The 21,625-nt window shown below is 40.2% G+C and overlaps 1 protein-coding gene and 1 non-coding gene across 2 annotated transcripts in view; one reads left to right on the forward strand and one right to left on the reverse strand.

Annotated features, from left to right (window-relative positions):
- Positions 1-919: 919 nt before the first annotated feature.
- The window catches only part of PAAF1 (proteasomal ATPase associated factor 1), a 47,880-nt gene continuing 27,174 nt past the window's right edge, over positions 920-21,625 (reverse strand). Inside the window, exons 7-12 of the mRNA XM_060103357.1 lie at positions 16,881-17,075; positions 11,527-11,618; positions 10,065-10,180; positions 8,432-8,514; positions 2,770-2,852; positions 920-1,367 (exon numbers count right to left, since the gene is read on the reverse strand). Coding sequence (XP_059959340.1) covers positions 1,290-1,367; positions 2,770-2,852; positions 8,432-8,514; positions 10,065-10,180; positions 11,527-11,618; positions 16,881-17,075 — 647 coding nt within the window. The 3' untranslated portion in view covers positions 920-1,289. The remainder of the gene's footprint in view (positions 1,368-2,769; positions 2,853-8,431; positions 8,515-10,064; positions 10,181-11,526; positions 11,619-16,880; positions 17,076-21,625) is intronic.
- On the forward strand, positions 3,853-3,925 carry TRNAA-CGC (transfer RNA alanine (anticodon CGC)). Its single transcript has one exon. It is a non-coding gene; the product is annotated as a tRNA-Ala (tRNA).

A 21,625-nucleotide genomic window follows, 5' to 3' on the forward strand; every position in this document is an offset into this window, starting at 1 on the left:
ACATTAAACACAACAACATTCGCATTATAGGGGTCCCAGAAGGAGAAGAGAGAGAGAAAGGACCCGAGAAAATATTTGAAGAGATTATAGTCGAAAACTTCCCTAACATGGGAAAGGAAATAGCCACCCAAGTCCAGGAAGCGCAGCGAGTCCCATAACTGGATAAACCCAAGAAGAAACACGCCAAGACACGTAGTAATCAAATTGGCAAAAATTAAAGACAAAGAAAAATTATTGAAAGCAGCAAGGGAAAAATGCCAAATAACATACAAGGGAACTCCCATAAGATTAACAGCTGATTTCTCAGCAGAAACTGAGACCCTGTCAACCTCTCCAGCCTCATCTCCTATAGACCAGCCTGGCCATCCCTTGAGCCCTGAGTTCCATCTATGACTAAATTGCCCTTCACCATTTTTTTCTCTAGGTCTCAAGAATCAGAATCACCTGGGAGTCTTGTTAAAATACTGATTGTGGGCCCCATCCACAGAACTTCTGATTTAAGTCTGAAAGGGTGGGGGGGGCGCGGTGGTTTCCAAGAATTTCTATTTCTAACAAGTTCCCAGGTGATTGGACACAGCTGTTATGTGGTCCAAAGGGACCACACTTTGATAGCCGCTGCCTTTACAATTATATGATTCAACTTCATCACCTGTATTAAGGGTGACCAATCGTATCAGTTTGCCTGGGACAGAAGGCGTGTAGCAGAAAACCCCTCAGTCCGAGGAAAACTGGGAAGTTTGGTTACCCTACCTGTCTAAGAATCTTTCCCAGGTTGAGTATGGGATATTTACTGCTACTGTCAAGTAGTCCTACCCTATAGCCAGGCTAACAGGAAGTGCCTGAGAAGGGAATCCCATCACCGTGACTGACTTTTTGCTAGAGCAGGAGTATTTAACAAAGATTCTCAAATTCAGACTCCTCCAAACATATTTTCTTTATTTCCTCCAGAGAACAGGCTTCCGTCCTCCGGTCCTTGTAAACATTTAACACAATCGGTGTGACAAACCAGAAGCATCCACATCCTTTTCCTATGTTGCTGGGGTGAGTTTAAGGGAGAAGTTGGGACAAATGCAGTGAGCACATGTGAGCTTCTTACTCACTTCAAAGTGGGTCCTGTCATGGAATGATAGCTCCACATAGGCCAACGCAGCTGACTTTTTGTTGCTTCCAAAGGGTACCCAATACAATAAAGGGCACCCATGGTCCTTCCATGGTCTTTGATGATGTTTCTGCTCACTGCTGATCAGAGTCAATCTTTTTCATTAACTGGGACTCCTCTTCCCAAGGGGTCAGAGGTCAGAGAGCTGATAGCGTCGCACAAGACCATCTCGACAACATGTGTAGATCTGCTTCTCCCATGTGGCTATCTGAAACACAGGAGTTCACAGCTCAAAGGAAGCCCGGGATTCTTCCATTTCAAAAAGATAGAGCCTTGTCACTGACCTCTACTAGTACAAAGGAGTCTGAGAAGCTTTATTGACTCCAAAGACAAGACTTACATCCATGATATATATTTAAAAACATAGCTGGCCAGAATCAAGAGGGCTCATGACTACAAAACAGAGAAACTAAGTGGCCAAGTGGAGAACAAACCCACTAGCATTGTGCATGGTTTAGCGCAGACAGTGTGTACTGGGGGAGCAGATGGTCCATAGAAAGGCCTGGGTATCCTTGAACCTCATAAAATTATATGCAAAAGAGTTCTCAAAATGTGCCTTTTTTTTTCTGAGGAGGATTTCATCAAATTCTCAAAGTAGTCTGAGACTCAAAGAAGGCTAAGCACCACTAATTTAATGGAAATGGCACGATTTCTGGAGTTAGCTTAATCACAGGTTTGCTAATATGTAGCTGCATGACCTAGAGCAACTTTCTCAACCCCTCTGGGCCCATTTCTTCACTTGTAAAATGAAAATGAGACGTTAATTCACAATACAGAACAATATGCAGGAATTTAAAAAAATGAAATGTATCTATTATATATTCATTTGTCTGGAAAGAGCTCCAAAATGTCATGTAAAATAACCCAAGTCATAGAGCAATACATATAGAATGATCCCAATTATGTACAAAATAAAGACAAAACTATATTATTTACATAAATACACAAAGATGTAAGTGCAAATTCTCCAAAAACAGTCTTAAAAGATACATGTCGAACTATTAATGCTAGTTACTTCAGGAAAGAGTGGAACCAAAAAAGTCTTAAAGCAGACTTTTAAGTCTGTACCAGTCTGTATTGTTTGAATTTTTATAAGTATGCATTAATTATAAAATTTTTCTAAATTATAAGAAAAAATAGGAATAATAATATTATACCTCAAGGGATGATAACAACTATTAAATAAGATAATATATGTAAAAACATCTAGAACAATGTCTGGTCAACAAATATTCTTTCCCCTTTCATTTTTCTCTTTTCACTCTAACCAAATCAGTCTTGAACTTAAATAATAATAATAACAACAACAATAGTAATAATAGCTAATATCTACAGAATATTTAAAATATACAAAGAAATTTCATATGCATTATCTCACTGTTATCCTCATTTTACAGATAAATTGACAGACTGAGGGGGTAAAGTGATTTTTTAAGTTTCCAGAGCCAGTAAGTGATGAAGTCACTTCTGACTCAAAATTATTTTTTCCTATCCCACCTCTTAGTATTGTATTACCCCTAATAACCACAAAGTATCTGGATTCAGTCCCCTCAAAAGCCCTAGGTCCCAGGAGAGAATCACCCCGGCCTGGTCTCCTCTCAGGTCTGTACCTTGTACACAGGGTCACAGTCAGCCCCAGTGAGCTCAATGACATAGTCTAAGTCTTGCTGGACAATGAAACAGCTTCCATCACCTAAAAGGCAGAAAGAAAACTTAAGATAACTGAAGAGAAAGCTGCATGCAAAGTTAAAAAAAACCAAACCCCTCAACATTTTAGTTTATTTCTGTACATCACTAGCCTAAAGAAGATTGTCCTAAGACAGAATGGTAGACAGGACTCATTATGTGGGCCAAATATGAGGACCTACAGTGACTGCCTAAAATGCTGGGCTTGAGAGGATCTGAAGGCCAAGTGCAAGCTCAGTGGGAAGAAGAGTTGTCTTTGATTAGCAATAACTGCTAAGGGCACAGAGCAAGCAACTGTCTGTAGGCTTATACATATATTTGCAAACTTATCCTAGACAATGATTTTTAACAGGGAATTTGCCCGTATAGATGTTTTCTTTAAGAAAACTATGCTCCTGGGACTTCCCTGGAGGCTCAGTGGTTAAGAAACCACCTGCCAATGCAAGGGACACGGGTTTGAGCCCTGGTCCGCAAAGATCCCACACGTTGTAGAGCAACTAAGCCGACACACCACAACTACTGAGCCTGCGCTCTAGAGCCCACAAGCCACAGTTACTGAGCCCGTGTGCCATAACTACTGAAGCCTGTGCACCTAGACCCCGTGTTCCGCAACAAGAGAAACCACTGCAATGAGAAGCCTGTGCCCCGCAACAAAGAGTAGGCCCCGCTCACCAGAACTAGAGAAAGCTCGCGCGTAGCAACAAAGACCCAACACAGCCATAAACAAACAAACAAACAAACAAACAAACAAATATAAAACTATGCTCCAAATTTATTCTTCAATCTATAAACTTGACCACATAAATCAGGCAAAGGAGAAAAGTTATACCAAGAAAATAAAAGTATATCTAATTTTTATACTTAATTTTCTCAGAAGAGCATGGTCAAATGAAACTTGGAATGATCTATAAACTGCTGAATGGGTGACTTTTTTGTTCCTGTTCTATTTAATATAAAAGTAGCACGTGCTCACTGAAGAAAACTTTAAAAATAAAGAAACAGGGACATCCCTGGTGGTCCAGTGGTTAAGACTCCGCACTCGCAATGCAGGGGGCACAGGTTCAATCCCTGTTTGGGGAACTAAGATCCCATATGCTGAACGGTGCAGCCAAAAAGAAAAAAAATTAGGGCTTCCCTGGTGGCACAGTGGTTGAGAGTCCGCCTGCCGATGCAGGGGACACAAGTTCGTGCCCCGGTCCGGGAAGATCCCACATGCCGCGGAGCGGCTGGGCCCGTGAGCCATGGCCGCTGAGGCTGCGCATCCGGAGCCTGTGCTCCGCAACGGGAGAGGCCACAACGGTGAGAGGCCCGTGTACCGCAAAATAAATAAATAAATAAATAAAATAATAAAAAATAAAAGTAAAGAAACAGAAGCAAAATATCACCCATATCTACCACTAAATATAATTACTGTTCACATTTTAATGTATTTTTCCAACCTTTTCTGTGTAAAGTTTTATTTTACATGGTTGAGAGCATACTGCATAAAAGAATATCTTTATACATAAGGTTTTTTTCTATATTAAGATTATGACTTTGTATAGAACCCTGGAAAAGAATCAAAAGATATTAATTAACCATTTGAAACTTTTTGGAAATCTGAAGAACTGCTTTCCAAATTACATGTTAATCAATTTTAATTTATCTGTTAATCTATACTGCAACCAGCAGCATACAGGAGGAATTTATCATTTCTTGCATTATTATTATTAAAAATAATTTTTTCCAAAAAAGAATTTGCATATATTTTAGAGACACATATAGAAATACTGACAGGGGAGATAAGAAAATCTGATTACCATAGCTCTTATTCTGCACTCAAGTTTCTATACACAAATCTACTTGATAAGCCCCAGCTCTATTCCCATTCCCTCTAGGAAGCCATTTCTAACCACCCCATATAGTAAACCCTTCCTCCCATCAACCTCTTGTAACACTTATTATTCCTTTGATACTTCCACGTATCTTTCCCTATAGCATAATTCTACTTTTTGTGAGTGTGTGCTTTTTCACTGGATCATGATGAGAAGAAACACTTTTTAGGAGGGCTTATAGGGTAAGGGGTAGTTACAGGAGTAAGAAGAAACTGTCACTTATAGAATGTCTACTTTATGTCGAGTACCTATTTTATCTCTAAGTAAACTGAGACTTAGAAAAGTGAAGTGGCTTACAAAGGTCATAGGACTATTAGATTAAACCATATACAACTGCCATTTTTATAAATCAAAAATGGCCATATATTAGGAATTTCATAGAGCTGAATCTAATAGTAAGTGATGGAGTGAGGATATAAATTCATTGATTAGGTTGTCAGTTTGCATCCAAAATCCATGCTTTTTCTATATCATGCAACTGCCCAATAAAATAAAGGCTAAGTAGGAGATCAGGGCTAGAGCTATGGATTCCAATCATTAACAGTTAACACCATGAGAACAGTCGGTCCTTGAGGAAGCATGGAGAAGAAAAGGTAGAAGGACAAAGGCTGAACTCAGGAAGTATCTCTGGTTTAGGGATGGCAACAATACTAGGAAGAGCAAAAGGATTCAACGTCAACAAAAAATTAGAGAACCTACAGTAAACCATGAATCATGCTAGGCACAATACAAGGGCAATCAGGGAAAGGAGCAGTAACTGGAGAAACGGAATGATCAGGAGATTAATTAGTATCACCGAAGTCAAAAGACCTCATAGTTCTAAGAAAGAAATAACATAACAAAATCCATTACCACTAAGAATCATGAAAGATGAAACATATGTACTCACTCATTCAACAAACATTTGCTGAGATTCTTCAGTCCTGTGCAAGAGCTAGGGTTACAGAGACGAAGAAGACGTGCCACCTGTCCTCAAGGAAGCTTAGGGACTAGTGGACAAGAGAGGACTGTACACATAAAAGGCCACTGGATCTAGCAAGAGGCTCATGATTGGTGGCCTTCAAGAGGGCAGTTTGAACAGAAGGATGGGGATGGAGGGCACACTGCAGAGATTTCAAGGAAAGAGTGTGGTATGGCAGCAAAAGGAATAAAATAAAATAGGATCATGAGTGCTGGCAGAAGCATCAAGGGAAGCTGTCACAAGCTTATGCCAGCTGTACTCTTTTTAAGGTTTTATACAGAGTACCACTGCATCACTAACTGATGCCCAGACATGTGGGAGAAAGAGATTGAGAGAGAGTGCAGACAGCTAGAAAACTTAGGTCTACAGATTCCTGATTACTCTTTTTTTTTTTTAACATCTTTATTGGAGTATAATTGCTTTACAATGCTGTGCTAGTTTCTGCTTTATAACAAAGTGAATCAGTTATACATATACATATGTTCCCATATCTCTTCCTGATTACTCTTTGCTATGGTCTGGAAATCAAAGGGCTAGGGAAATAAGGCACCAGTTTTGACAGGGACAAAGGGTACCTATATCAGAGAGATGACCATGGAAATCTGGATGCTGTTGGTTGCCTATTGTTGTTTTCAATGTCTGTGAGCCTGTTTCTGTTTTGTATATAGATTCATTTGTATTATTTTTTAGATTTCATATATGAGTGATGTCATATATTTGTCTTTCTCTGACTTACTTCACTTAGTATAATATTCTCTAGGTCTATCCATGTTGCTGCAAATGGCAATATTTCATTCTTCTTAACAACTGAGCAATATTCCATTGTACATATATACACACCACATCTTCTTAAGCCAATCGTCTGTTGATGGGCACTTGGGTTGTTTCTACGTCTTGGCTATTGTAAATAGTGCTGCTATGAACACTGGAGTGCATGTATCTTTTTGAACTAGAGTTTTTGTCTTTTCTAGATATATGCCCAGAAGTGGGATTGCTGGATAATACAGCAACTCTATTTTCAGTTTTTTAAGGAAACTTCATACTGTTTCCCATAGTGGCTGTACCAATTTACATTCCCACCAACAGTGTAGGAGGGTTCCCTTTTCTTCACATCCTCTCCAGCATTTATTATTTGTAGACTTTTTGATGATGGCCATTCTGACTGGTGTGAGGTGATACCTCACTGTGGGTTTGATCTGCATCTCTCTAATAATTAGTGATGCTGAGCATCTTTTCATGTGCCTGTTGGCTATCTGTGTATCTTCTTTGGAGAAATGTCTATTTAGGTCTTCTGGGCACGTCATATATTATATAATTCTGGCCAATGACATAGGAGAGTAAGTCTGCTGGGCTGCTCCTGAGGAAATGTTCCTCATTCTTAAAAAGGGTAACAATTTCTATGTTATGTGAAGATGAGACTTGCAGCAGCTATCCTGCGCTGTAACCTGAGGAAAAAGTCAGCATGCTAGGGAGGAGAGTGCCAAAAGATGAAGCAAAGCTGGGTTCTTGATTTTATTTCTTTTTTCCTTGCTAAAGCTTTTATTCATTTTTTAAATTTAAAATATTTAAAAAATATTTTTAGAATCATTTTAGATTTACAGAAAAGTTACAAAGATAGTTCAATAAGTTCTCATATGCCCCTCAGCCAGTTTTAGTTTATATTTTTTTGGATTTCACCAGTCTTTAACGTCCTGGATACAATCCAGGATACCATACTGAGTTAACTTTTCTTAGTCTCTCTGTTGACTTTGTTTTCAAATCACTAAATTAATCTAATGTGGAGCCACCATAAACCTGAATGTCTTGTTAAGTGAAGTAGTACATTTTCCTAATTACTGAAGCCATTTTCAGTTGGGTGTTCTGTTACTAACAGCCAAAAACATCCTAACTGATATACCAAAATACTCACATAAGGTGGTCCCTTCAGGCCTACAGACCAGTCCTCCTCACCTACATCATTCCTATGAGGATTCAGTGTCCCTTAATGGACACCTTCTTCCATGTATTTTACCCAACCCCACTCCCAAACTCCATTCCAAATATTTTGTACTGGCTACACCAAGGTACTCACTTTACCCAGACTATGCATGTAAAACATCAAACACAGTACCTACTGCATGCTAGGCACCTAATAAATGATAGATCCCTTCTTTCTGCCCCCCTTCCCTTATTTATGACTTTGCACACACTATAGCTTTGGCCTTCAATGTGCATATTTACATCTCCAGTTGGTAAAATATTCACTGGATTACACATCACCCAGTCCATGAAGACATCCCAGCAGCACTCCTACCACTCGAGTTAGCTGTTCCCCATGTTCCCATATAGTCTTCTGCTGCAGTACTTATCAAATGGTATTCAATCACATGTCCACATGTCTGTCTGCCTTACTAACTGTGAGCTCCTTTAGAGCAGAGACTGTAACTGATTCGTTATTGAATTCTCAATGATTTGCAATAAGGGTCAGTGTGTTTACTCTGACAATGTTTATTGAGCACCAACTACATACTGGGCATTGAACTAAATGGTGGGGATAACACGATGAATAAGGCGCAGTCATTACTCTCAAGGAGCTCAAGTTGGAGGGGGCAGAGACAATTACAAGTAGGGTCTTAAATACTATGTAAAAAGTACAGTGTGCCAAAGAATCGTGTAGGACTATGAGCCTAGCCCTGCCACAGGCCAGGAACTTAAACCTATGTTTAGTTGAATTGTATAAAATCACCTCCCTCAACTGGCCCCTGGACCCACCTTGACTAGCAATGAATCCGTCTCTGAAACTCAGCAGGGACATAACTGGTGCTCCTGATCTGTGGATGACTTGTACTGGAGCCCTAGGATTCAGAATAAATGGGGCAATTTTACAATTTTTTTCCTTCAAAAGCAATGCTTGACTTTATTCAACATACAGCACTAACTGCATAACAGCACAAAGGACAAATGTGGACAGAAATTAAACATTCATATGGTTTCCTTCCTGGCAAAATCCTTGAATGGTAGATCAAGGTAGTCTGTTCAAAACCACCTTGGAGTGAATCTAAACATGTTATTGAGCTGAACGAACTAAGTCACCACCGATATTTCCAGTTTTTAGGGGACGCCTGACAAGGGTTTAAGATAACAATGTTAACAATATGTTAATCGTTTTACTTATAGACAGAATTAAGACAACTGTGAAATATTAAAATTGTCAGGACTCTGTAAAATGAAAGAGGAAGGTGAGAATCAATTACATATATGTGACTTTATAACAATAATCAGGTTCCCTATCTCCATGGAGGCAAAAACAAGTACAAAAATAAAGTAACTTCAATTATGGAATAAAAGGTATAAGCTAGTCATTCTTCAGCTGAAATTTTTTCACTGCTCTTAGAATAAAGTCCAAACTCCTTGGGAGGGTATGTAAGCCCTTTCTAAGCAAATTCCTGTTTTCCTGTCTGGCATCACTTCTCATCACTGCTCTATCGGCAGGGTACATACTTGTCATATTAAACTACACAGAGGTCCCTTAAAGTGCCATACTTTCACATGCCTTCATGCTTCTCTATATGCTATTCTACCTAAGGCAGGTCCTTCTCTTCTTTACTTGGGAACTTTCTACTAGACCAGATCCAATTAAAGCCTCATTTCCTTGGAGAAGCAGTCTCACCTTCTTCCCTTTCCTTCTTGATGTTTCCTGAAATTCTTGTGTGTAGCTCTGTCAGACCACTGATCACACTGCGTCATAACAGTCTTTTACTTGTTCATCTTTACTATTAAGACTCCAAATGCCTCAAAGGCAGAGTTTTTATTTTTTATTCCTGTTTTTCACTGCCCTGCACAAAGCCCAATGCCTACAGAAGCCATTCAATAAATAACAGTTGAACAAAGGAAGGAAACAGAAGGAGGAAGGGACAGAATTGTAGAAACTGTTAAATCCTGGGACAAATAGGTTGTGGATTCCCTGTGGATATCTTTAAGACCAGGATAAAGTCTATTTTAGATAGGTTATGATCACAGCCAAATAAAGAATCAGAGCTGGCTTACCTGAACTAAAAATGATCAATCTTAGGCCAACCCAGATCTAATACCATGAAGAAAATTATTAACCTCCTTAAAATGAAAAGTTCTACACAATTATTGTAAGTGAAATGTTAGTTTCATTATTTAAGCTTCATTTCCAAAGCAATCACGACAATCATGACAGTATGAATCAAATTACCTTTTAATGCGATTCCAGGAATAGTAAGAACAATCAGACAATTCACACTGGAAAACCTTTGTAAATGGAAAAACATACCCTTGATTCAATAGCCATCTGTATGCCAGACTAAATCACTGTGAAAGCCAATAAAAATTTCCACTCTGCAGAAGACCTGCATCATGCAAACAAATGGTGACTCACCTTGGACTCCTCACATCCAGCTGATAAATGTTTCCATCCTGTGTCCCAGCCAACAGCAAGAAGCCAGAAAGAAAAGTACAGCAGTTGAAGGCATCTGAGCCAATAAAGAGGAACACCTGGAACAAGTAGGAGACAAAGATGCTGTTTAAAGGTTAATTTGTTTCCAGGAATACACAGGCACCAAGGAAAGGAGAATTTTACTATTTTTAGTACAGAATTTCTTTCTTCCACATTTAAGCACTTCCGATCTAAACTAAGCATTCATCAACAACTGAGGGGGAAGCACTCCCAGGATTTCAGGAACCTGAGGCTGACTGAGGACTTAAGCAGGTTATATAATACTGTAGTCGGAGGCAGCAGGTTTCATACGATTTCCCCTTAACACATTGACTCATGGGATCCTTGAAACCAAAAAGTCTCCTTTACCCCCTTTTCAGCACAACCCTCCATTTGATCAACACTTGCAATTCACACATTTAAGTTTGCTTCAAGGCACTTGTGACAACCCTTTGAAGGGAAAGAAACAAAGTGGCCATTTAAAGAATCACAAGTCACCCATGTACCTGAAAAAAAAAAAAACCAAACTATTAGACTTTTATTTATTCCTTAGTGTTAGTTCAAACAGTAAAGTTTGAAAGTTCTAAAAAAAGAAACAAAACAAAACAAACAAAAACCCCTGATTTCCCTTTGGAAGTAAAAGCCAGCATGGAAATTCAGAGTATAAAGGCAATATGATCAAAAATAGTGATGTTCCCAGAACAAACTCTGAAAAAGGAAACATCACCAGCACACTGAAGTCATGAGATGAAATGAAACTACAAAGCCTGTGGTCAAACCAAATCATTCAAGTTGTCTGGATGATGATGACAGGAACTGGAAAGGAATTTAGAAAATCTCAAGAAACTCAGAGTTTAAGTAAGAGCATAGTCTGCTTGGCAAAACCTCAGCGAATGAAGGAAGAAAATTCAATTCTTCTACAAAAGATATTCTGGTCATTAATTAATCTAGAGCCCTGAATGCATGAGTCTTTTACTCAGAAAATCTTCACATTACCTTAGAGGAAGAAGGAAATCTATAGAACCTTATCATTTTACATACAGCACACTAAGGCCCAGAGGGAAAGTGACTTGATAAAGGTCACAAAGCAGTAGGACATTTAATCTCATCACATAACCCTACGTGGTAAATCCTACTATGACAAGTTTAGTGATGAGGAAACTGAGGCTCAGAGAGGTTAAGTAACCTGTCCAATGCCACAGCCATTAGTAAGAACCAGGATTTAAATGTTGCCCTTATTCCAGATCCCATGCTCTTCATCACTATACTGTACTGCCTCTCACTCATCCAGCTTCTTCAAAAGGTGAACATACAGAGAAATTAGAAATGTCTTCAAAACAGCTTTCCAAGAATCAGAGTGACCCAGGTTGCCCCAGAGTTCAAAGGTCTTAGAGGAACCACTTGCCGGCTGCCTGCTCTGCAGTCCCAAGCACTGAAGTTTCTTATCTTCTCGGGCCAACAGCAGCATTTTCGACTCTGTTCCAACCTCCCGTTCGCCTGCATGACAGATGAGCTATGTCAATAATGGGCTAGGCTGATCAGCTGGCAGCACCCAGAAAGCACAACTATTGATGGCTGTTTACTGAATTATTCTGTTAGTGATTCACTTATTAATCTTAAAGAAACATTTATTATGTGCTATATCTTGACTGTGGTATTGTTTATATGACTGTACATATTTGTAAAAACTCACAGAACTGTGCAATTAAAAAGGATGACTTTTACTACATGTAAAATATATCTCAATAAACCCAACTTTAAAATATTATTATTAAGTCATCTGTAATATGGAAAGATACCATACTTGGAGCAGGAGTACAAGGCTGAACAAAGTAGACAGTCTCTGCCCTCAAGGCTCTTACGGTCTGGAGGAAATGAGATCTATCCATTCACTAAACACATATTTACTGAGGGACAAGGTACTTACTCTCAAGGAGTAGTAGATTCTAGATTCTAGATTCTAGTAGAAATAGGAAATAGTAAAATAAGCAAATAAACAAGTAGGATATCTTCAGACAGTGATGAGTTCCACAAAGGAAATAAAACAGGAAAATATGACCAAAAGGGAGTAGATGGTGGGAAAATGAGTGGGGGAAGGTAACTTTAAACTTCAATTTTATTTTATTATTTTTTAAATTAATTTATTTATTTTTGGCTGCGTTGGGTCTTTGTTGCTGCACGCGGGCTTTCTCTAGCTGTGGTGAGCGGGGGCTACTCTTCGTTGCGGCGCATGAGCTTCTCATTGTCGTGGCTTCTCTTGTTGCAAAGCACGGGCTCTAGGCGGGCAGGCTTCAGTAGTTGTGGCACACGGGCTCAGTAGTTGTGGCTCGCAGGCTCTAGAGCACAGGCTCAGTAGTTGTGGCGCACGGGCTTAGCTGCTCCACAGCATGTGGGATCTTCCCGGACCAGGGCTCAAACCTGTGTCCCAGCATTGGCAGGCGGATTCTTAACCACTGCGCCACCAGGGAAGCCCTAAACTTCAATTTTAAAAAGGTTTAATGGAGGTTATTTTTCAACTGAGACATGAATGGTAAACAGAAGACAGCCATATGAAAAGTTTTGGGAGGTACATTCCAGGCTAAGGGAAGAACAAGGCAAAAGCCGGGAGGCTGGCAGTCTGTTGTGCTCAAAGAACAGAGACCTATGGCTGGGACACAGTGGACCTGGCAGAGGGTGGTGTGACTTGAGGCTGGAGAGGACTGCAGGGATTAGAAAGTGTAAGCATTTGTAATAAGCCATGGTAAGGGGTTAGGATTTTAATACATAGTTGTCCCTCGGTATTTACAGAAGGTTGCTTCCAGGACCCACCGCAGACACCAAGATTCGCAGATGCTCAAGTCCCCAGAGTTGGCCCTCCATATCCAAAGGTTCCACATCCGTAGATTCAACCAACTGTGGATTGTGTTCTGAATGAATAACCCATGGATATGGAGGGCCAAACATATGTATAAAAGGAGGCCACTATGAACTTCCCTGGCAGTCCAGTGGTTAAGACTCCATGCTTCCAGGGCAGGGGATGCAGGTTTGATCTCTGGTTGGGGAATTAAGATCCCACATGGCCAAAAAAACCAACCAAACAAAAAAATACAAAAAGGAGGCTGCTAGAGGACAGTAGAGACAAAGGAGAGTGATATGACTTGATTTATGTTTTTCATTTATTTACTTTAAAAAATTTTTTTTATTTTGGCTGCACTGGATCATCATGGCAGCATCTGGACTCTTAGTTGCGGCATGCGCATTCTTAGTTGTGGCATGCGTGTGGAATCTAGTTCCCCAACCAGCGATCAAACCCGGGCCCCCTTCATTGGAAGCATGGAGTCTTACCCACTGGACCACCAGGGAAGTCCCTTGATTTATGATTTTTAAATGACCACGATCATTCCTCTGAGGAGAATAGATCATAGAATAGTGCAGGCAACAGATGATGGTAGAATGGATGAGGATGCTGGCAGGAGGAAGGGAGAGCTGGAGGGAGAATGTGAGGTGAAAATATGAGCAACATTCTGAAGGTAGAGATGACAGACTTTGCTGATGCAGGACATGAGGAAAGGTGGGGGTGGATCTTGAATGAATCTCAGGCTTTGGGCTTGAGCAAGAAGATGGTGGTGCCATTTACTGAGATGGGGAAAAACAGATTTGGGGTGGGAGGAAATCAAACACTCCATGTTATAAGTTCAAGATGTCTATTAGACATCTAAATAGAGTCTGAGATGCAAGTGAAAGATCTATGCTTTAGATATACTTTTGGAAATCACCAGCTTAAATACAATATTTAGAGTCATGGAAATGATGAGATCACCTAAGAAAGAAATTATAGAGCTGAGGGCCCTCCAATATTTAAAGGTAGAATAAAGGAGACATGTAAAAGGGGATTGGGACTTCCCTGGTGGTCCAGTGGCTAACGCTCCATGCTCCCAATGCAGGGGGCCCGGGTTCAAACCCTGGTCAGGGAACTAGATCCCACATGCTGCAACTAAAAAAGATCCCACGTGCCACAACTAAGACCCAACGCAGCCAAATAAATAAATAAATGTTTTTTTTAAAAAAAGGAGACTAAGAAGCAGCAGCCAATGAGATAGAAATAAAAGCAGTGTAGTGTGGTATTACAGAAGCCAAGAAAGAAAAGTGTCCTGTAGGGAGGGTGGGAGGGAGGGAGACGAAGAGGGAAGGAATATGGGAACAGATGTACATGTATAACTGATTCACTTTGTTATAAAGCAGAAACTAATTAAAAAGAAAAAAAAATGAAAGAAAAGTGTCCTGAAGAGAAGAGTTTACTATGTTGTACCCTGTTGAGAATTTGGAAAGATAAGCACAGAGAAGTAACACTGGATTATGCAACATGGAGTCACTGGTGACCTCGACAAGAGCTGCTGCTGGTTAAGAAGCTGGGGCACAAACCATCCTGGGGCGGGTTGAGGAGTAAGTGGGAAGTGAGGAAATAGAGGAAACAAGAATATTTTCATTTAAATTACTTTAAACCAACTCATTTTAAAAAACTCAACCTTATTTTAAGTAGTATCTGTGAAATCTTAGGTTTGAAGTGAGATATGTGTGCATTAATATGTAACTATTAAAAATGTGTACTGCCTGAAATGATCTTGTTTACCACTCACTGCACATGTGTCACACTTTGGGAAATACTCTTCCTATTAATCGATTAATTCCCAAAGAGGGGCCAGGCAACATGTGGTAGTCACAACCATTTTAGTTCTTGGACCACAGTGTATCTAGATGGGAAGTTTAAGAGACTGAGGAGAGTACCTGCAGTGTGTACACAGTGAGGGGCAAAATTCACCCAAATGAGCTGAAAACATATCCACACAAAAACCTACACAGGGATATTTATAGCAACTTTATTCATAATTGTCCAAACTTGGAAACAACCAAGATGTCCTCCAGTAGATGAATGAATAGATAAACTGAGGTACATTCAGACAATGGAATATTGTTCAATGCTTAAAAAAATGAGGTATCAAGGACTTCCCTGGTGGCGCAGTGGATAAGAATACACCTGCCAACACAAGGGACATGGGTTCGAGCCCTGGTCTGGGAAGATCCCACATGCCGCGGAGCAACTAAGCCTGTGCACCACAACTACTGAGCTTGCATGCCACAACTACTGAAGCCTGTGTGCCTAGAGCCCGTGCTCTGCAACAAGAGAAGCCACCGTAATGAGAAGTCCATGCACCGCAATGAGAAGTCCATGCACTGCAACAAAGAGTAGCCCCCACTCGCCACAACTAGAGAAAGCCCCCCTGAAAAACATTTAAAAATAAATAAATAAATGAATGGAAAAAAAGAAATGAGGTAACAATGCATGAAAAGACATGGAGGAACCCTAAATGCATATTACTAAGTGAAAGAAACCAATCTGAAAAGGCTACATAGTTTATGATTTCAACTGCAACATTCTGGAAAAGGCAAAACCATGAAGACAGTAAAAATATCAGTGGTTGACAAAGGTTATAGGGGATGAAAGGACGAATTGGTGCAGCAAAAGGGATTTTTCAGGCAGTGAAACTCCTGCATGATACTAGAATGATAAATACATGTCATTATACATTTGTCCAAACCCACAGAATATACAACATCAAGAGTGAATCCTAAGTTAAACCTTGAACTTTGAGTGATAATGATGTGTCAGTTTAGGTCTATCAATTGTAACAAAAGTACCACTCTGGTGGGGGATGCTGATAACAGGGGAGGGTGTGCAGGTGTGTGGGCAGAGGGTATACAAGAACTCTATCTGCTCAATTTCATGTGGACCAACTGCTCTAAAAAATAAAGCCTTTTTTAAAAAAAAATGCAAGAAGCAGAGATGATGGTAGAAAAACAGTCCTATGGAAACAGAGAAGCAAGTATGTTATAATCATAGGAAAATAAGAAAAGAATGCAAGCTGCCTTATTAGGACCTTTATCATTCTGACTCAACCAGAGCTATCACTCTACTCACCTATTTCCCCCTACTATGCTTACGCCAACTTCTGGCCCAACGAAGCATATCTCTACCCAATAGTCAATTTTACCTCCACACTATTTTATTTTTTTTATTTTTTATTTTTTTAATTTATTTTTTTTTTGCAGTACGCAGGCCTCTCACTGTTGTGGCCCCTCCCGCTGCAGAGCACAGGCTTCGGACGCGCAGGCTCAGCGGCCATGGCTCACGGGCCCAGCCGCTCCGCGGCATGCGGGATCCTCCTGGACCAGGACATGAACCCGTGTCCTCTGCATCGGCAGGTGGACTCTCAACCACTGCGCCACCAGGGAAGCCCTTCTCCACACTATTTTAATGTGAACTGCCCTTACCTCTACCCCTGCCCTAGTTCCCATTCTCCCATCCTTCCCATTCTTGTCTGTTCAACTTGAATCCATCCTTCAAGGTTCAACTTCTTTTGTGACACCTCTCATCTATACTGACCTAAAACACTCTCTTCTTCCAAAAAACCATTATATTTGCATTAAGTGAATCACTAAGTTACTTCAGCCAAAATTTTATTGTTCTCTGTTTTATAGGCATTAGTCTCATCTGCTAAATTAAACTGTACTTACTCAAATGCAGTAATTATGACATATACTTCCTTTGTAGATTCCAAAGCAACAGAAACATAGTAGATATGCAACAAATATTAATCTTATGGTAAAAATGGAAATACCAGCTACAGAGCAGGAGAGAACGAGGAAGAAAAGGAGAAACTAAGGCAAACACTGAAGGAATATAAGGAAACAAAATAAATTCATATACTGTTATCAACTCACTGGGCATCTGCTCAGGGGAGCCGAGGTTTATAGAGTTGTCAGCAGTACCCACAGCCACTCCGTTGATGGAAGACCCACAGTCGGCAATGACTCCCAAGCAGGCTGAGCGCCCACAGTCCCAAAGTCGTGCTGTCCCGTCTCGAGAACCAGATACTACATTCTTCCCCCGATCAACAATGGCTGTATCCAGGATACCTGGCAAGAGAAAAAAAAAAAGACCCTAAGATGGAGTAGGTGGTAAAGGAACTACAAGGGCAGAGAAGACGGATATGCATAAATGACTCTATTCCTTCACAAACAAGTACTGGATATGTACTACAGGCTGGGCACATCCAAGTGCCAGAAAAACAGAAATAAACAGAACAGGGTCCCTGTTTCCCAATGACTAGCTGCAAGAGACAGACATGGAAAAGAAGCTTTGGATTTAATTTTTAGTGGCATATGGTTTTCTAGAGCAGTGGTTTTCAAGTTATTATTTTGGCTTTAGAACCTGGTTTTTTTTTAATTCATTTATTTTTTTAAAAAATCTTTACTGGAGTATAATTGCTTTACAATGGTGTGTTAGTTTCTGCTGTATAACAAAGTGAGTCAGCTATACATATACATACATATATCCCCATATCCCCTCCCACTTGTGTCTCCCTCCCATCCTCCCTATCCCACCCCTCTAGGTGGTCACAAAGCACTGAGCTGATCTCCCTGTGCTATGTGGCTGCTTTCTACTAGTTATCTATTTTATATTTGGTAGTGTATATATGTCCATGCCACTCTCTCACTTCGTCCCGGCTTACCCTTCCCCCTCCACGTGTCCTCAAGTCCATTCTCCACCTCTACATCTTTATTCCTGTCCTGTCCCTAGGTTCTTCAAAACCGTTTTTTTTTTTTTTAGATTCCATATGTTACCATACGGTACCTGTTTTGCTCTTTCTGATTTATTTCACCCTGTATGACAGACTCCAGGTCCATCCACCTCATTACAAATAACTCAATTTCACTTCTTTTTATAGCTGAGTAATATTCCATTGTATATATGTGCCACATCTTCTTTATCCATTCATCTGTCGATGGACACTTAGGTTGCTTCCATGTCCAGGCTATTGTAAATAGTGCTGCAATGAACATTGTGGTACATAACTCTTTTTTTTTTTAATTTATGGCTGCATTGGGTCTTCATTGCTGCGCGAGGGCTTTTCTCTAGTTGCGGCAAGCGGGGGCTACTCTTCGTTGTGGTACATGGGCTTCTCATTGCAGTGGCTCCTCTTGTTGAGGAGCACAGGCTCTAGGAGGGTAGGCTTCACTAGTTGTGGCATGTGGGCTCAGGAGCTGTGGCTCACAGGCTCTAGAGCATAGGCTCAGTAGTTGTGGCACACGGGCTTAGTTGCTCCGCAGCATGTGGGATCTTCCCAGACCAGGGCTTGAACCCGTGTCCCCTGGATTGTCAGGCAGATTCTTAACCACTGCGCCACCAGGGAAGCCCAACATGACGCTTTGTGAATTATCGTTTTCTCAGGGTACGTGCCCAGTAGTGGGATTGCTGGGTCGTATAAAACCTGCTTTTTCAACAAAAATTAAGTAGACATCCTAGACAGTTCAGTGTGAAAATCACTGTCTTAAAAGATCCTGCTGCTTCCACTGGGAGCTAATCGTAAAAAAGGAGTGACTTCTCATCTGGCCAAGATGGAGTAGTCCCATTCCTCCCAGGTCCTCCCCTTACAACTTAAAAACCCTGGACGTAAGACAACAAACAAGCACAAGAAGGCTGAAAGATGTAAAGAAGAAAGCAGTCCACCTAGGGACCTCAGGACTTGAAGAACAACAGGGCAATGAGTTCCCTGGATTTCCTTACTGCCTCCCATATATCCTAGACAGGACACTGCAGAAGCCTCTAACATAGAACTAAAAAAAAAAAAAAAAAACAGAAAAAAACAGGCACAAATTAAAAACAAAAAACAACCACCAAACAACTCTAAGAAAAGTCTGTTGCCTCTAGGCAGAAGACTGAGAAAAGGGTGGCCTAACAGTATAGAAAACCTTTTTGGCAATATCCGTCTTACTCAAACAGCAACAGAAAAACTGCTACCTCCCCTCTCCCAAAGATTCAGTGGGGCTGAACAGGGAGTGATTTCTACCTCAACCCCCACGGAAGCAGGAGACAGCTCTCCAATTTCCCCCACCCAGCGACGCTGACCAGGCCTGGCAGGGTACTGTCAGCGGGGAGCTGGGCCTCTACTCTCACCCAGCACCAATGGGGGAAAGAGGTAAAACATGAGGGAAAGGGAAGTAGCACTCCACTTTCCCCAACCCATCCCCTGGCATCAGTCAGCAGGAAACAGAGCTTTCAAGCCCACTTGGAGGAAAGGAAGTGGTGCAAGTTGAGGTGATGCAAGATGGTGCCCCATTTTTACCAGGAAGGCGTCAGCAAGGTCAAGGGGAAGCTGAGCTTCTACCTCACCTGTTTGCAGACAGGTAGTGTGAGCCAGTGCTCCACTTTTGCCAGAGCAGTGTTAGAGAAGCCCAGCAGGAAGCTGAGTATACACATCTCCTGGGCCCCTGTACCATACCTTGACAGGGGACCATCTGCTAAAAAAGATCAAGTAAGATGCAGAGTGTTATAATATCCAAAATGTCCACAGATTTTATAACTTTTGAAGCCTTTTGTCACCCCTTATCTGACTATTTGCTATGATCCCTGGCCTCAAGAGCACACAGTGTAAAAAGGCAGAGACAGTCAAGGACATAAAGTTTCAGAGGCATATATGCGACAACATAGGACTGTAGAGTAAAAAGGGAGTCTGGCCCTATGGTGATACAGGCAGGGCTAGTACTTGCTTTATTAAAACCCATTTAATTATCTTATTATAGGTGCCCAATAAACACTTGCAGGCTGAGTAATAAGAGTACCTGATCAAAGGTTACTTAGTAAACTAGTGCCCTGGCTTGCTCCCATTCTGCTCAAGACGAGATGACTTCAGATATACAAACCTTGACAAAAACTCTACAAAAGCTCAATATAAGGTACAAGTGATGGATGAGACATGCAGTTAACCACATGCCTCAACTCTCAGTGGAAATTTCACTTTGAAAGCCCTTTTCAGAAAAAAGATGAATTCATAAAAATGCCACAAATTTAAAAAGTAGCCAATTTAGGGCCTGTTTGATAAAATATGATTTTCTCAGGTGGGACCTAATTCACAGGGTAAGTTTCCAAATATATCCAATTTAAAATAAAAACTAAATACAATTTATATAGCTGGTTACAGTTGTTGGAAAAATAAAATGTAATCCTTGTACTTATATATCTCCTGGATAAAGGCCATATAGATAAGCTTTTATTTATTTATTTATTTTTGGTTATATGTTGGTTTTTTTAATTCATTTTTATTGGAATGTGGTTGCTTTACAGTGTTGTGTTAGCCTAGATAAGTTTTTAAAAGTAGTCTTTCCCTCAGAAGCAGATCTAAGGAGGCAACATATCTTGTTGCTATTTTATGTTTCTTATTTACAACATATTTTGTAATCATAAAGTACCTTGAGTTTAGAAAATCCACCTTTCCAGTCTATCTCCATAACACACTCAGCATTCTACCTAGAAAAGGATCTTAGATCTTTCAAGAATCTTAAGGAATCACCAATAGGAACATAAGGAAGGGGCTTCAACTCTTACTAAGCCATCAAAGATCTGTTTATGTCTTTATTGGGAAGTTCCAACCACTATTTAAAAATGCTGAGTTCCATGGAAGTGATGCAAACTTAAAAAAAAAAAAAAGTTCTGAAAAATATGTATCCAAGGCAGGATGCTACAGCTGTGGCTAGGGAGCTGTGAATGGTATTAACTGTGTACAAATTTCAACTAATACTCAGTAAAGAGCTGCCATCTAGGAAGTTTTCCTTTTTTATGAAAGTAGAGTGGAAAACTACCACTCCCTCTCTAATAAAATGTCACTTACAACACAGTGGCATCTAGTGTGGGTCTCTTTACTCTTAGGTGACAAGAATAAAAGAAAGAGAAGCCTTACAGGAGCAGGAATCTGTGAGGAATTACCTTAAGAAGAAGCTATGAAAGTAGCAGGAATGCCTTTGTAAGAGAAGTAGCCATAGCTAAGACCTAGCAGAGTTACAAAGGCTTTAGATATCAAATCAAACAGACAGAAGTCCTCAACATATAAACGAAGATGAAAAAAAATGTGCATTCAAGAAAAGATTCAGCTGATTCACATATAAACATCATAGCCAAAGTCTGGGAAATAAGAATAATGTTAGATGAAATTATGACTGAAATAAGTATTAGTAAGAAACAGAGCAAATTTCATATTTCTAGGCAGGTTTTTTAACAAGTTTACTCTATTCAGATCTCAGAAAATAATGAGCCTTGAAGCACCTATTACTTGGAGGCAGCATATCCTATTTCAGAGAAAGTATATAAGAGTTTGAAAAGAACGCAACCTGGTTTCTCAAATGTAAGCATCTTTCCTACCTTGGTGAGCAAAAAACCTCAACCAATCAACTGAAATGGTGTTTCATTTGGTCTCAGTGTTTTCACAGATTATGAAAGACCTGGTGCTTATTACAAAGAATTAAGATTATGAATATATATCTCCAAATTCACCAACCTTAATTAAATGGCCTGGTCAATTAAAAATTTTCAAACTGATCAAAGTACATTTTAGAGCTACTTAGTAAACTCATATATTACAAATAGAACACTGCTTTCAGTTTATCTGTTCATTAGACAGATTTACAAAAAT

This window comes from Mesoplodon densirostris, chromosome 7 (assembly GCF_025265405.1).
Source record: "Mesoplodon densirostris isolate mMesDen1 chromosome 7, mMesDen1 primary haplotype, whole genome shotgun sequence".
NCBI classification, from domain to species: domain Eukaryota; kingdom Metazoa; phylum Chordata; class Mammalia; order Artiodactyla; family Ziphiidae; genus Mesoplodon; species Mesoplodon densirostris.